The 15,925-nt window shown below is 42.1% G+C and overlaps 1 protein-coding gene across 1 annotated transcript in view; it reads right to left on the minus strand.

Annotated features, from left to right (window-relative positions):
- Positions 1-322: 322 nt before the first annotated feature.
- Positions 323-15,925, minus strand: part of METTL16 (methyltransferase like 16) — a 78,098-nt gene continuing 62,495 nt past the window's right edge. The window contains exons 7-10 of the mRNA XM_032428584.1: positions 14,401-14,470; positions 13,285-13,374; positions 1,183-1,359; positions 323-1,047 (exon numbers count right to left, since the gene is read on the minus strand). Coding sequence (XP_032284475.1) covers positions 424-1,047; positions 1,183-1,359; positions 13,285-13,374; positions 14,401-14,470 — 961 coding nt within the window. The 3' untranslated portion in view covers positions 323-423. The remainder of the gene's footprint in view (positions 1,048-1,182; positions 1,360-13,284; positions 13,375-14,400; positions 14,471-15,925) is intronic.

Below are 15,925 nucleotides of genomic sequence, written 5' to 3' on the forward strand. Positions count from 1 at the left end.
AAGTGGGCACAGGGCCTATCTGTCCGATGTACTGCCTCCATTCAGAGAACAAGAAAGCCATCCCTCCTCAAGAAGCAACTAGGGATGACCGAGCAGGATGCTCTGTAGTTCCGACCCAGACCAGACTCCAAAAACAATCCTTTCGGCCTCAGCCTAAAGCTAAGGTGGTCAGCTTAAGTCAGGTTTAAATCCCTCCTGGGTTTACTGATAGCTTTTTGTTGATGCTGGTAACAATTTTTCCTCATGAACTACCATACTAATGCCCAATAACTTTAAAGGGGTGGCGGTGGGGAGTGTTTTAAAATAGATTTATTTTATTTTAAAGATAATTGCACATAATGTTATCAGTGGGCCTATGGTGGAATGCCTCTTGCCACCCCAAAGCAGGCTACTTTATAGAAACTTTCCCAACTGTGCAAGAAGTTAACTAGCAACAAGCCTGAAAATTTGGTTACGTATATAGGTACAAAGCTGGTTCATCAAATCCCTGTTCTGGCCCTCAACCCAATGCATTTCAACTAAAGCATCATCCACCTCCTTCTTCACATTTATCAAACACTTGAATAGGTAATGTCCAGCCACTCCTTGGAGATGGCTCCCCTTTTCAGACACTGGACTGCTGAACTGCTCAGAAGCCTCTCGGTCCTGGGCTCCATTGCTAGAGCCTTTACAACTCTCCAAAACCTCCATCCCTCCCTTTTCCTCATTCCTTTCATCCTCCATGGGTTCTGGGTTTTCTTCCTGGGAAAGGAGATCCTGGTTTGAGCAATGGCCCTCAACAGTGGCAGACTCGCCTTCCTGTGAAGCAGGCCCACATGGGACACTCTCCCCGGGGCCCTGGGCCAAATCTTGGCTACTGCCAGACTCTTTGGGGGTGGACTTTTTCTCCTCCAAGGCTTGGATGACATCCTCAGGAGCTCGGGGAACTTCTCTCAATTGTCTCACTCGTTCTCTTTTCTTTCTCCTTAAATGAATCCAGGAGTTTTCTATTGCTGTTAGAAAAAGGCTAATTTCTTCCTTTCCACAGGGAACTCGCTTATGCTGGACCTATTGGAGGAAAAACAGAATTTTAGAGGAAATCACTTTTCTCCTCTCAAAACTCCTTTAAAAAAAAAACAAAAAAGAGGAGGAAGGAAAAAAGAGATTGTTGTAAGTACTTCTTCAATGTGCTTAACCAGGTACCTTCAGGTCGGTGAGGATTTTTTCAATCCATGCTGTCACAACTACTATGCCTTCCACTGTCTCAGAGCCCAGGGACGATGATGCTTTAAGGGACAATTCTTTCATCACAGACTCCAACACTACGAATGTAATGGGTTTCCTTGACTTCTCTAATTTTCTTCGCTTACTGGGTGGTGACTGAAAGAAAAAGAAGGCATGGGGGAAGAAGGGAAAGTAATCCAAATAATCAAATCCCATGCATTATAATGAACTCAACTAGGGACATTTCCATGACTTCTACTACCAAATGCAGAGCACTAAAAACAAAAAGGCCTTTGCATATTTACTTTCAATACTTAAAACAACTCTGTCAAATAGATTTATCACCTCATTTTATAGAAAGGAAAACTAAGATACAAAGATATGTAACCATATCAGGGTCACATAGCTAGTAATCTGCAAAGTTAGAATTGAACCCCAAACCCAGGTTCTTTGCCATAGGCTATCGGTATATAACACCCTCCAATTACTAAATGCTCTTCATCTATGTGTTGTGCCCAACACACACCTGTACAATTATTTATTTCATGGCAACTCAAGGGCGCTGGGAGCACTTTGTTCTCTTCTTTAAAGAACTGCATGGTTTAGGCCACTTGGGTGTCTCACTCGGTTGAGCATCTGCCTTTGGCTTGGGTCGTGATCCCGGGGGTCCTGGGATCAAGCCGCAAGTCCAAGTCGGGCTCCCTGCTCAGCAGGGAGTCTGCTTCTCCCTCTCCCTCTGCCCCTCCCCCTGCTCATGCTCTCTTTCTCAAATAAATAAATAAAATCTTAAAAAAAAAAAACTGCATGGTTTAAAATCTCCTATATGTAGTCTAAGTTGATACTTGCTGAGGCTTGAAGGAAAGCAGCTGTTAGCCACAGCCTGTGAGATCACATGCGAGGAATGACCAGGGCCACTAGGGTCACATGGGCAGAGAAGGAGGCCTGCTGAATCTTGGCTAACGTGAGGACCAAGCCAACAGTCAGCTGAGCACTGCCTCTGCTGGAAGAGGAGACACCAGTAGTGACAAGAAGAATGGATTTAAAAGCCAGTTCCACATCATTCAAGACTGTCGTCTTTCGATTTCAAGCTTAGGAAGTGCATTATACTCTACCCACTAGAGGGACTCAAGTTCCATTTTAAAAACTAAATGACATTGCTGTATTTAAAACTTATTTCTATAAAGGTAAAAATTCACTAAATTTTTTTTTTAAGATTTTACTTATTTATTTGAGAGAGAGAGACACAGTGAGAGAGGGAACACAAGCAGGGGGAGTGGGAGAGGGAGAAGTGGGCTTCCCGTGGAGCAGGGAGCCCGATGCGGGGCTCAATCCCAGGACCCTGGGACCATGACCTGAGCCGAAGGCAGACGCTTAACGACTGAGCCACCAAGGAACCCCAAAATTTACTAATTTTTTTTAATGACTCTTAGCTAAGACCAGATATATTATGAACACTTTGTTTTAAGAGACAGATCTGTACCTGTCAGCAAAATTTATCAAAATTTTAAAAAATGAAGATAATTCTAAAGGTTAGGGACAAAATGAGCAGGTAAGGATTATAAGGAGAAGGCTCATAAAGAGAAAACACCTTATCAGCTTTGAAGACCTTCCCGCAAGCAGCAGCCCCTCAGTGCTGGTGTCGCTAACCGCAACCCCACCGGAGACACACACAGACACATGTGAACACACACAGTCAGGTCCACTTACTGCAAGGCCTTGTACAAACTAACCAGCAACTCCACATCTCATAAATACACAACAAAACAGGCAGTTTTTTCTATGCTAGAAAACTTCTAGATCATATTTCTAAGAAATAATCTATATTCTCCCTTCATACCAGATATTAATTAAAAAAATAAAAATAAAAAAAGGAAATTAAAGAACACTAGAAAACAAGCTTAGGAGAAAAGGACCAGGGGTGCCTGGGTGGCTCAGTCAGTTAAGCTTCTGCCTTTGGTTTGGGTCATGATCCCAAGGTCCTGGGATCCAGCCCCCCTCATTGCTACTCAGCGGAGTCTGCTTTTCCCTCTCCCTCTGCCCTTCCCCACCCACTTGTGAGCTCTCCTGCACGCTCTTCTCTGTCAAATAAATAAATAAAATCTTTAAAAAAAAAAAAAAAGAAAGAAAGAAAAGAAAAAGAAAAGGACCAAAAACAAAGGGTATATATATGACTAAGAACTTGTTCTTGGGGAGCCTGGGTGGCTCAGTTGTTAAGCATCTGCCTTCAGCTCAGGTAATGATCCCGGGATCCTGGGATCGAGCCCCGCATCGGGTTCCCTGCTCGGCAGGAAGCCTGCTTCTCCCTCTCCCACTCCCCCTGCTTGTGTTCCCTCTCTCACTGTCTCTCTCTCATTCTGTCAAATAAATAAATAAATAATCTTAAAAAGAAAAAAAAAGAACTTGTTCTTGAAAAATGAATCATGGACTCCAAGCTCTGAGTTGGAACTTGTTCAATTAATGTTTCAGACAAGATGAGAGAAATTCATATTGATATTAACACAGAAGTATTGTTATTACTCAATCACCCAACATAAGAAAGATAACTCCTACAGTCTACTGAGAGTCTAATACTTTTCACTAAGGAGCTTAAGCTGGGGAGGAAGAAAGTTAGTGGTGTATAGGAGGGGGATGGGGGACAAGAACCAGACTCCCCAATATCCAAGGCTGTTTACTATGGACAGGTCACTGTAACAGGATCATCCCTGACAGCCCACTCAGCACACCAAAGGTCACTGACAAATATGGCTAAAAGGACAGCACCTCATATCTTTTCTGACAGAGATGGTAATCACTTGTGCTTAAATTCCAACAAGCATAGTGAAGATGTTGCTGTTTCTCAATTTGTCATGCTAGGGCTGGCCTACAATATTCTTTCTCCAAAAAAAAGAAAGGATTCATTATCATTTCTAGAACTTAAAGGAAAGAAATGCATCCTCACCAAACCTAGTAAGAGCTCTATCATGGATCCACTTTCCAAGCTCTGAGGGAGTCAGAAATAACAAGATAGGCAATTTATTACCCTATTACCCCAGGATGAAAATGAAAACTTCTGTATCTCAAACACAGCTCCTTTACCTGGCACTGTGGCCCCAGTTTTTCATATGTAATGGACAACTGATAAATCTGGTACTTCTGAATATTTTCAGTGAATTGCTTTAAAGATTTCATTTATTTATTTGAGAGAGAGATGGAGGGAGTGCATGTGCATGCGCACGCAGGGAGAGGAGCAGAGGGAGAGAATCTCAAGCAGACTCCCTGCTGAGCTCAGAGTCAGTTGGGCTCCATCCCAGACCCTGAGACAAAATCAAGAGTCGGACATTCAACCGACTGAGCCACCCAGGCACCCCTTTAGTGAACTGCTTTAATACACACGTACATATACATAGGACTGTTTCAGTTTTATTCTATTATAGAAACTAGGCACTCAAGAGACAGATAATTCATAATCTAGAAATTCTCAGTTTTTATTTTTTTATTGTATTTTTTAAAAATAGATTTTATTTATTTGTCAGAGAGAGAGAAAGGAGAGAGAGCACAATCAGGGGGAATGGCAGGCAGAGGGAGAAGCAGGCTCCTTACTCAGCATGCGGGACTCGATCCAAGGACCCTGGGATCATGACCTGATCCAAAGGCAGACGCTTAAATGACTAAGCCACCCAGGCGTCCTGAGATTCTCAGTTTTTAAACATTCTTAAAAAGATTTACCCATTTATTTGAGAGAGACAGAATGCACACAAGAGCAGGGGGAGGGGCAGAGGGAAAGGAGGAAGAGGGAGAGAGAAGCAGACTCCCTGCTGAGTGTGGAGCCCCAACACGGGGCTTGATCCCAACACGGGGCTGAGATCATGACTTGAGCCGAAATCAAGAGTCAAACGCTTAACCCACTGAGCCACCCAGGCGGCCCCTAGAAATTCTCAAAGTTTTTAAATGATTGAAGTTTATCATAAGCTTGGCTTACAGCAATCATTCCTTTCCCCCTCGTGTTTGTACTGAAATTTCTTAGTAGGCAGGGCCAGACTAAAATACAGAGGTAGGCCTTGAGAAATTAATATTTAAATTCAACCCCACAGGTCTCTAGTAGCAGGTAATTTTATACCCTGCCTCAACACTAGTATAGAAACTGTCTGTTTTCTCCCAATTGAGATGAACTTATTTGCAAATATGCTTATGATCTCAAACTACAAATATTTTATATTTTTTTAAAGATTTTATTTATTTGAGAGAGTGAGAGAGAGAGCAAGAGCAGGGTGAAGGTCAAAGGGAGAAGCAGACTCCCTGCTGAGCAGGGAGACCGATGTGGGACTCGATCCCGGGACTCCAGGATCATGACCCAAGCTGAAGGCAGACGCTTAACCAACTGAGCCACCCAGGCACCCAAAACCACAAATATTTTAAATGAAGAGTGCTATACTCAAACTATCATCATGTACTTTAAGCAGGCAAGATAACATAAATAATTCAACATTTTAAACTGTAAAACAAAATCACTTACTTACAACAGCTAGTTCAGTTTAATGTGAAGAACTGGAAGGTGAACTTACAACTAATTTTGGATTAGAAGATGTACTACTGTATTCCCCAACTGAAAGGACAATGTGAAAGAAGTTTGGTGAGGAACTCTACACCCCACAGGGGATATTGGCTTTGTATCTTTTGAATTACAAGGATTTAATGAATAACAATCAGCGGGAGGGGCCTCAAGTGTTATTTTGTTGCATAGTTGAAAATACAGTAGATTGAAACCATATATTGAACAATAACAGTTTTTAAATTTTAAAATATGCTTTACCTAGCAGGGCTGTCTATAAATCTCTTGAATCCTCCCTCTTAGTTTAATTCCTAGATCTCAGTGACGCAATCAGTCAAGAGACTTTCGAATGAGGTACAACTTGACACAAATCCACGTAGCACCTGCTATGCTGCCTGTTAACTATAGCTAAGGCAAAACCTCCCAGAGAAGCCACAAGCTACATGAATCATTAAGTTCTCCCTAGGATCTGCAGGAAAAGATGGGAGTCATTCACTAGAGATCTGCTGAGCATGTAGCCACAGCCTCCTTGTTTTGACAAAGCAACCTCCAGAATGGTCTTGAGGGGAAAGGAGTGCTCTTGCTCTTGGCCACTGCAGTGGAGTCCTTGCTGCTCTGCTGAACTCTGAATGGCTGATGCCGCGTTCCGCCCGCCCGGCCCTCCAGAAACAAGCCGAATGCCTGGGAGCTGTGATTCTGCACAGGCTCTCACTATTTGGAGAAAGAGACCAAGGGCCAAGAGTGACACCTGACTAGAATATTGACAGGAGGTGTGCCGGGAGGGACAGTCAGACTATCTTACCAACTATGCCTTATTTGAATGTGTATGAGCTCTGCTGCCACGAAGTAGATTGAGTATTTTGTGGTCTAAGGGTGTAACTCCCTTATTAACAAACAGTTCCGTGGGCATATCTATTGCTATCTTAATCTGACAGGTTACTGTTTAAAATGTCCTGAAATCGGGGCACCTGGCTGGCTGGCTAAGTCAATAGAGCATGTGACTCTTTATTATTATTATTATTTTTTGAAGATTTTATTTATTTGGGAGAGAGCAGGAGAGAGAGAGCAGGGGGAGGAGCAGAGGGAGAGGGGAAGCAGGCTCCATGCCCAGCAGGGAGTCTGACTGGGGCTTGATCCCAGGACCCCAGGATCATGACATGAGCCCAAGGCTGACTGAGCCACCCAGGTACCTCATCACTTTTTTTTAAATGATTTTTTTTTTTTAAGATTTTATTTATTTGACAGAGACACAGCGAGATAGAGAACACAAGCAGGAGGAATGGGAGAGGGAGAATCAGGCTTCCTGCCAAGCAGGGAGCCCGATGTGGGACTCGATCCCAGGACTCTGGGATCATGACCTGAGCCGAAGGCAGACGCTTAACGACTGAGCCACCCAGGCGCCCAAGACTTTCTTTTGTTTTAAAGTAATCGCCACACCCACCATGGGGCTCCAACTCATGACCCCAAATTCGAGTCGCATGCTCTTCCAACTGAGCCAACCAGTCGTGGTGGTCTGAACCCTACATGTATATTTCCTATGTTACACACACACACACACACACAAACACACACACACACACACACACACACAATGGAAGGATAAATTATAATGACCCATGGAGAAGTGAAGGATTAGGATGTTTCAAAGAGACAAGAGAAGCTAGACTACTGACTATACCTTTTTTTTCTTTTGAGATTTGACTTTGAAGCCATGTATCTTTCACAATTACAAAATTAAATAGTTCACAAAAAGAAATCCCTAAGAAATGAAACCAATGAATCCACTAACTGTGTATGGGCTTGGTGGCATAAACCCACAAAGAAACATTCCAAATGACTTTAAAATCTATCAGGAGACAGTCCCCAAGGACAAAAGAAATGAAAAAAGGACAAAATAGTTATTTCCACAAATCATTTTGTTGATGGTAATGTTAATTTTGAGACTGCTGGAAGACATGAACAAACATTTCTCCAAAGAAGACATACAAATGGCCAACAGACACATGAAAAAATGCTCAACATCACTTGGCATCAGGGAAATACAAATCAAAACCACAATGAGATACCACCTCACACTGGTCAGAATGACTAAAATTAACAAGTCAGGAAACAACAGATGTTGGAGAGGATGTGGAGAAAGGGGAACCCTGTCTTATACTGTTGGTGGGAATGCAAGCTGGTAAAGCCATTCTGGAAAACTTGAATATAGAGCCACTGGGGAGAAGTTGAAAATAGAGCTACCCTATGACCCAGCAATTGCACTACTGTGTATTTACCCCAAAGATACAAATGTAGTGATCCAAAGGGGCACCTGCACCCCAATGTTTATAACAGCAATGTCCACAATAGCCAAACTATGGAAAGAACCCAGATGTCCATTGACAGACGAATGGATAAAGATGGGGTGTATATATACAATGGAATACTACTCAGCCGTCAAAAAATATGAAATCTTGCCATTTGCAACGATGTGGATGGAACTAGAGGGTATTACGCTAAGCGAAATAAATCAGTCAGAGAAAGACAATTATATGATCTCACTGATACGTGGAATTTAAGAAACAAACAGAGGATCATAGGGGAAGAGAGGAAAAAATAAAACAAGATGAAACCAGAGACAAACCGTAAGAAACTGTTAATCATAGGAAACAAACAGGGTTGCTGGAGGGGAGGGAGGTGGGGGGATGGGGTAACTGGGTGATGGACATTGAGGAGGGCACATGACGTAATGAGCACTGCGTATTATATAAGACTTATGAATCACTGACCTCTATTTCTGAAACCAGTAATACATTATGTTAATTAACTGCATTTAAATTTTAAAAATTAGAGATAAAAAAAACTTTTTGAGACTGCTGTGGTGAAACATGGGTCAAAACAAATGAATAATTATGTTAGCATGGTTGAGGACTAGCCTGTTTTGTTTTTTTTTAAGATTTTATTTATTTATTTGACAGAGAGAGAGATAGTGAGAGCAGGAACACAAGCAGGGGGAGTGGGAGAGGGAGAAGCAGGCTTTCCGACGAGCAGAGAGCCTGATGTGGGGCTCGATCCCAGCTGGGATCATGAGCTGAGCCAAAGGCAGACGCTTAACAACTGAGCCACCCAGGCGACCCGAGGACTAACCTGACCTTTTAGAGCCCCCAGTTTCCTCATATAGAAAGTGGGGATAATACCATCTACTTTCACTTGATTGTTGTCAGGTTTAAATAAAAATGACATTAATGTGTGTGATGCATTCAAATAACAGAGACTATCTCCAGTGCTTCAAATCTATTAGACCTATTAATGTCTCGTTCACAATGTTGCACCTTAGTACAAACCCTACACCATTCCCTTCAACATTCAAAGAAAACTTACTGAGCACCAGTCAGATCTGACAACTCCTCCATGAAGTCAGCTCTGACTAGACCAGCCAGCACGGCTCTCATTTTGGGAACTCCCTAACGCCTGGCCATTCATTTCAGCACTTACTCAGTTATAATTCCGTAGCAATGCTTTGTTTGTGCTTCCCACCCATAAAACCTGTCACTGAAAGGACAGAAAATGGTGTGTTTTTTCTTCGGTATTATCACAATGAAGGTCATACTTAATAAGTAACTAAGAAAAGAGTCCTTCTGGACTCTGGCTCTGGTTTTGCTCAAAAGCTCAGCTCCTTAATCACTGCATGTTTTACAGCCTACGGTATAGCCTGGTATAGTACTGGTTTTCAAACCATTTAACAGCAGAATCTTTTCAAGAAATAAAATCAATACGTAACATCGATGCAAGCAGATCAGTTCTGGTTAAAATGAGAGCAAGGCCTGAAGTACCAACCTGACATCTGCCCCCAGCTGTCATCCCCCTGTGGCACCCTATACAGAATCCCTAATCTATCTAGAACCAGTGTGAATACCTACGCAGTAGTAAGGACAGTATTGCCAGGAGAACCCAGCTCTGACACTAACAAGGTTACCTGATTAATTTGACCCCTTCCCTCCATCTGCTTTCCAAAATCCCTGTAGTTTTACTCCCTAGACAGGAAAGTCTCCAGGCTTAAAAGAAATGTCTTGAACACAGGGGGATAATTTTTTTAAAACCAGAGTTCTAGAGCAATGCTCATACCAAGAGTGCACAACTTCCTGGGACCACACTATTTTTCCTTCTTATTTTAACAAGTGTTAAACTTCTGAAAGCAAAGCAAAGCTAAAATAACACCCTGAGCAATTAGAGGAGAAGCTGGGACAAAGAGACATTCTAAGTGGCTTGTTAAATTTGTAAAGAACAGTCCTCACAATATGCTTCCTTATATTCATCATCAGTCAGGAATGATTGTACAAAAATTCCATCAACACTAAGACTCATCTTTTTGTTGCTAAAATAAATCCAGACAAGAGCAATGGACTTAGTGTAGGCACTTGAATCAGAATTTTTTTTAGCATTCAGCACCAACAGAGACAGAGTCAGTGGGCCTGAGATAAGTGAAAACAGAAGTTGCCATAGTAACTTGCACATTTACCCTAAAAAGGCAGGAGTGGGGGTGGGGTGGGGAAGTAGGTCAATATTTCTACTTAACTAGCTCTAGTCCTTGGCTTCCTCTCATTGAAAGCAGCATCCTCCTATCTCCCCATCCCTAACGGGAACAAGAGGGGAAAAAGTCAGATAAGCATTTCAAAACGCAAGGGGTGGGGAGAGGTCCAGGTGGAGGGAAGGAGAACCAAGAGGACAGCCCACTGAAAACCTCACCAGTGCCCTGGGACTACCCCTGGGAAAGCAGCTGCTGATCAAGGGAACCAGTGCTAAGAAACTGTTGCTGGGTTACTGCAAATCAGAAATTGCCATTTTCCCTGTAGCAGTTTGAGTGCACCTAATGGAACACTTGGGAACGCATTATTAACAGCTTTGAGTTGAGGGTAGTGGTGGGGAGGGAGTACTCTGGCATGGGAGAAACCCGAGGCCCTTTGCAAGAATGCCTCTTTGCAAGAGGCATTCTTTGATGGTTGAAACTACAAATAGGGCTCAAGCATGGCCTAAAAGACAGGAAGGGAGAAGGTTCCTTTTCAAAATAAGCTAATTCTGCTAACACAGAAACATAGTGCCCTTTGATATTTTGATCTGAAATGGCTACTAATCCAAGAGGGCAAAGGTAACTCTGGGCTCTGAGATGGCACGGAAAGTGCCAGAGCCCATTATAAGCTCTTCCACCTGCGGCGCCAACAAATGCAGGAAGCAGATTAAACAGAAAGCATTTGGAAACAGGCGCAGTTCCACTTTCCTGCAACTGTTAGTATCCGCACAGGGATAACCCAGTGTCTACAGAGGGATAACCTAGGGCATTACTACTGATTTTAACAATTTGGTGTGAAAACCCCAATATTCTAGAAAATGACAGAAAGGATAATCCTATAGGGAGGTAAAAAAAATTAGGACCATCTTTTTAAACAGTGGACATTTCAAACACTGACTTCTGGTTTCCCTACTGCATTGTACAGAGGTGGGTATAGACTTCTACATGATAGGTCATTCAAACTTGACTGGGAGACACATTTCTTTCTTTTTTTTTTTAAGATTTTATTTATTTATTTGTCAGAGAGAGAGAGAGCGAGAGCACAAACGGGGTAGCGGCAGGCAGAGAAGAAGCAGGTCCCAGCTGAGCAGGGAGCCTGACGTGGGGCTTGATCCCAGGACCCTGGGATCATGACCTGAGCCGAAGGCAGCCGCTTAACCGACTGAGCCACCCAGGCGCCCCTGGCAGACTTCTTTCAACCCAGCAGCACACTTAGTAGCAGAGTGCAGAAAGGACAAGCTGAGTTTTCAATGTGAGCCCATGTATTCAGAAACATCTGCAAACTGGGGCGCCTGGGTGGCTCAGTTGGTTAAGAGACTGCCTTCGGCTCAGGTCATGATCCTGGAGTCCCGGGATCGAGTCCCACATCGGGCTCCCTGCTCAGCAGGGAGTCTGCTTCTCCCTCTGACCCTCCTCCCTCTCATGCTCTCTGTCTCTCATTCTCTCTCTCGCAAATAAATAAAATCTTAAAAAAAAAAAAAAACATCTGCAAGCTGTCCCCTTGTGGTTCTGCACATGTCTCTACTGCTCTAGACACAGCAACATTTAAGATGACTTGAAAGACCAAGTGCAACTAAGCCTTTGGGAGAAGAGCACCCAGAACACGCATATTGTATGGACAGGGCGTCAGAAAGCGGAAGGACCAGGTACCAGGTCCCCACAAATACTACGGGAGTACAGTGTTGAGCAATGTATGCATAAACTTAACATGGAACCATGGCTCCAGCAACAAGGTCGATCACTCCTGTGAAGGAACTATGAGAATAAACAGATGCTATTCTATTACCATCTCTCAGTACAGCCCAGAAAAATTATTCAGTCTAACCAGTTCAGAAGTATTTTTCCTTTACACACAATAGCACAGAGGACAAAGAGAAGTTTGTAGAACAAATTATCATTATTTTTTTTATTATTATGTTATGTTAATCACCATACATTACATCATTAGTTTTTGGTGTATAGAACAAATTATTTTTTAAAACATTCTATTCCAGGGGCACCTGGGTGGCTCAGTCGGTTGGGCGTCTGCCTTCGGCTCAGGTCATGATCCCAGGACCCTGGGATCGAGTCCCGCATCGCATTGGGTTCCCTGCTCAGCAGGGAGTCTGCTTCTCCCTCACTGTCTGCCCCTCCCCCCCCGTTTGTGCATTCTCTCTCTCTCAAAATAAATAAAATCTTAAAAAACAAAAACAACAACAAAAACATTCTATTCCAGAAAATGTTCAAGCTTAAGCAGATGCAAAGTAGAGAGACTAGAATAATGACCTATCACCCAGCTTCAAAACTGACCAATTTTCTACTAGTAATTTTAAAGCTAACACAGAACCTTTTACTGGAATGATCCCTAAATGTTACATATCAAAAGCCTGCAACCCCAAACAGCAATTTCTGTATTCACCAATAACCACAGGAAACAGCTTCTCTATGAAAGTATCAAAATAAATAGACTTCAATTTCAATTCTTAAGGAATATCCAGCAGAATAATTATATTTGCAAGGTGTTTCTACAGGTTATATTACCTAAATTTTTAATTCCCAAAAGACACATTTCTAATTCATTTATATCTGCTGAGCAAGAATCACTGTGTTGCACAAACCCAGAGAAAGCCTCCAGGGTCACCACAGTCAGCCCTCTAGGACTGTGTCTTTTTTTTTTTTTTTAAAGATTTTATTTATTTATTTGACAGAGAGAGAGACATAGCAAGAGAGTGAACACAAGCAGGGGGAATGGGAGAGGGAGAAGCAGGCTTCCCGCTGAGCAGGAGCCTGACATGGGGCTCGATCCCAAGACTCTGTGATCACAACCTGAGCCGAAGGCAGACGCTTAACGACTGAGCCACCCAGGCGCCCCAGGACTGTCTTATTTTACAACCACTTCCCATTCCGAAATAAGCATTTGGGGCAAACTTCAAGGAAACCAAGGCAGTACAGATTTAGTTCATTTGTGATCTACTAAAACCCATCATGTGCTGGCATTTGGAGAAGCTAAAGCAAAGTCTCTACTTACTGGTACTGTAACATCATCATAAAAACTCCAAGCTAAAGCCCATCTCATTGTCCGACCTTGACAGAACTCAGTGTAGGTGACTTTAGGAACCTGAAACGAACAAACATGTCATCTTAATCAAATTGAAGTAATTCTACCAGTATGTTTTGGGTTGTTGCCTCATGTTAATTATGTGTTGGTTTTGCTTTTTATCAGTTAACAAACACTACTATCCCAAAACAGTTATGCATAGCTATCTAAATTATCTCCCAACAAAGTTGTGTTTTGTTTTTTTCTCTCCTAAAACATTAGAGAGAATTTAGAGTTCTGGTTTCAAAGTCCAAATATTCAAAACACCCAAAATAACACAGCTCTTCAAAGAACCACTGGTAAATGATTCAAATGTTTTTTTTTTCTTTTCTTTTCTTTTTGGAAAGAGAGCCACCAAAGCCTAGCTAGATATAGCTATGCAGTCTCCCTTTTGTCTATCAGATTTTAGGGGGGAAAAAATGAAACTACTTTGTTGCTGTTAGAATTTTAACAAAGAAAAGGTGTGATAGGGAAAACAGGATGGGTACAATGTCTGAGAGAAACCAGAAATCAGAAACTTGGTCTCTACCACTGACCACACATTTGACCCCCTTCTCTGAAAAGTCATCTGGCTCACGCTTACTTGTGCCCAAACACCATAAACTGGGAGAGGAGTCAGGGGGCAGTATTAATTTGCCACCTGCTTTTCAAAAGAGAAGCAAGGGGCTGAATTAATGTGGACTGCACCATAAAGGGAAGCAAACTTGCACGAGTATCATTCTAGTTCTAGCTGATCTTTGATAACTAGGTATGTGTAATGTATGTCAGTTTCTGAGATCATAAAGCAGTCAGATGTGGAGTGAGTGACAGGTAGAACCAGGTGTTCTGATTTCTGGTATCTCTCTGATGTTGTACCCATCCTGTTTTCCTCCATCTTTTCTCTACTTGTCAAAGAAGGCCTTTTAAAAATAATTTATAAAAAGCTTCTTTTACAAAATTAAAAAATAAAAACAAAACACATTTAGAGTTTTAAGGTATAAAGGAAAATTCCATACTCTAACTCCCATCCAGAGGAGATGTATTAGAATAGTAATGACAAAGACTTACCCCTTGTATACGAAGTTCTTCCTTCAGAGGAGCCAGGCTGCATTTTTTCCCCAGCATACAGCTATACCACCTAGGGAAAAAAAAATCAGAGAAGTAAAACACTGTTTACATGGTTACATTTTTAAATTAAGCATTTTTCACATGAAAAAAATGAGAAGAGCAAAAAATTTTGAGTTAAGTTACAAGTAACAATAACAAAAATTTTATTTAGACAAAGAGCAAACCTAGCAAAGGAAAACAAAGGCACCTGGGTGGCTCAGTCCGTTAAGCATCTGCTTTCAGCTCAGGTCATGATCCTGAGGTCCTGGGACTGAGTCCTGTGTCGGGCTCCCTGCTCAGTGGGGAGTCTGCTTCTCCCTCTGCCCCTCCCCCCGCCCCATTCATGCGCTCTGTCTCACATAAATAAATAAAACCTTAAAAAAATAATAATAATAAAATAAGGGAAAACAAGCCCAAAGCAACTTAAAAAAAACAAAAGCCCACTTAGCCTCTCCAATGATTCAGGGCTGTACATATTTGGAAAGAGAGTGAAAAAGAGAGAGGTCTCCCCTGTGACACTCAGAATAAAGGCCATTTGGCCTTTAGGACAGAAATTAGTTAATAAATAACAATAAAAACATGTATACCTGAAATTACTACAATGTTGTATGTCAAATTATACCTCAACTAAAAAAAGTATGAACACCCCCCTATACCATCTTAATAAAAATTGTAAAATCTGGCATGTACCTATACTCTGAGATGGCCTCATCTGCAAATGATTTAAGGATATATATTAGGGTTTCAAAAGAATATGAAGTCAATTTCTTCTATAGGAAACACAAATCTAGAAGAGGGAATGGGGAGAAGATGGAATGAACTGGTTAAAAGGTAAAATAGAATTCAGCCTATGAAAGATTAACTACTATGCATTCTATCATAAGCAACTAGGAAACCTGGCCAAATAAATGTAACAATTGTTTTTCAGACATTGGACAACTGCAGTGAAAACCTATAATCTCCGGGAGAGAAACAAACCAGGTGAGTCCCATAATTGGCAGAGCTTACTGCCTGAAGGAAATTTCCAAGCAGCAATGCAGGGAAGGAAACTCAAACAGAGCCCAATAATCTTTTTTAAAAAATTTTTTTATTGTTATGTTAATCACCATACATTACATCATTAGTTTTAGATCTAGTGTTCCATGATTCATTGTTTGTGCATAACACCCAGTGCTCCATGCAGAACGTGCCCTCCTCAATACCCATCACCAGGCTAACCCATCCTCCCACCCCCCTCCCCTCTAGAACCCTCAGTTTGTTTTTCAGAGTCCATCGTCTCTCACGGTTCGTCTCCCCCTCTGATTTCCCCCCCTTCATTCTTCCCCTCCTGCTATCTTCTTCTTCTTCTTCTTTTTTTTTTTTCTTAACATATATTGCATTATTTGTTTCAGAGGTACAGATCTGAGATTCAACAGTCTTGCACAATTCACAGCGTTTACCAGAGCACATACCCTCCCCAGTGTCTATCACCCAGTCACCCCATCCC

The sequence above is a fragment of the Phoca vitulina genome, unplaced genomic scaffold (assembly GCF_004348235.1).
Source record: "Phoca vitulina isolate PV1807 unplaced genomic scaffold, GSC_HSeal_1.0 scaffold40, whole genome shotgun sequence".
Classification (NCBI taxonomy): domain Eukaryota; kingdom Metazoa; phylum Chordata; class Mammalia; order Carnivora; family Phocidae; genus Phoca; species Phoca vitulina.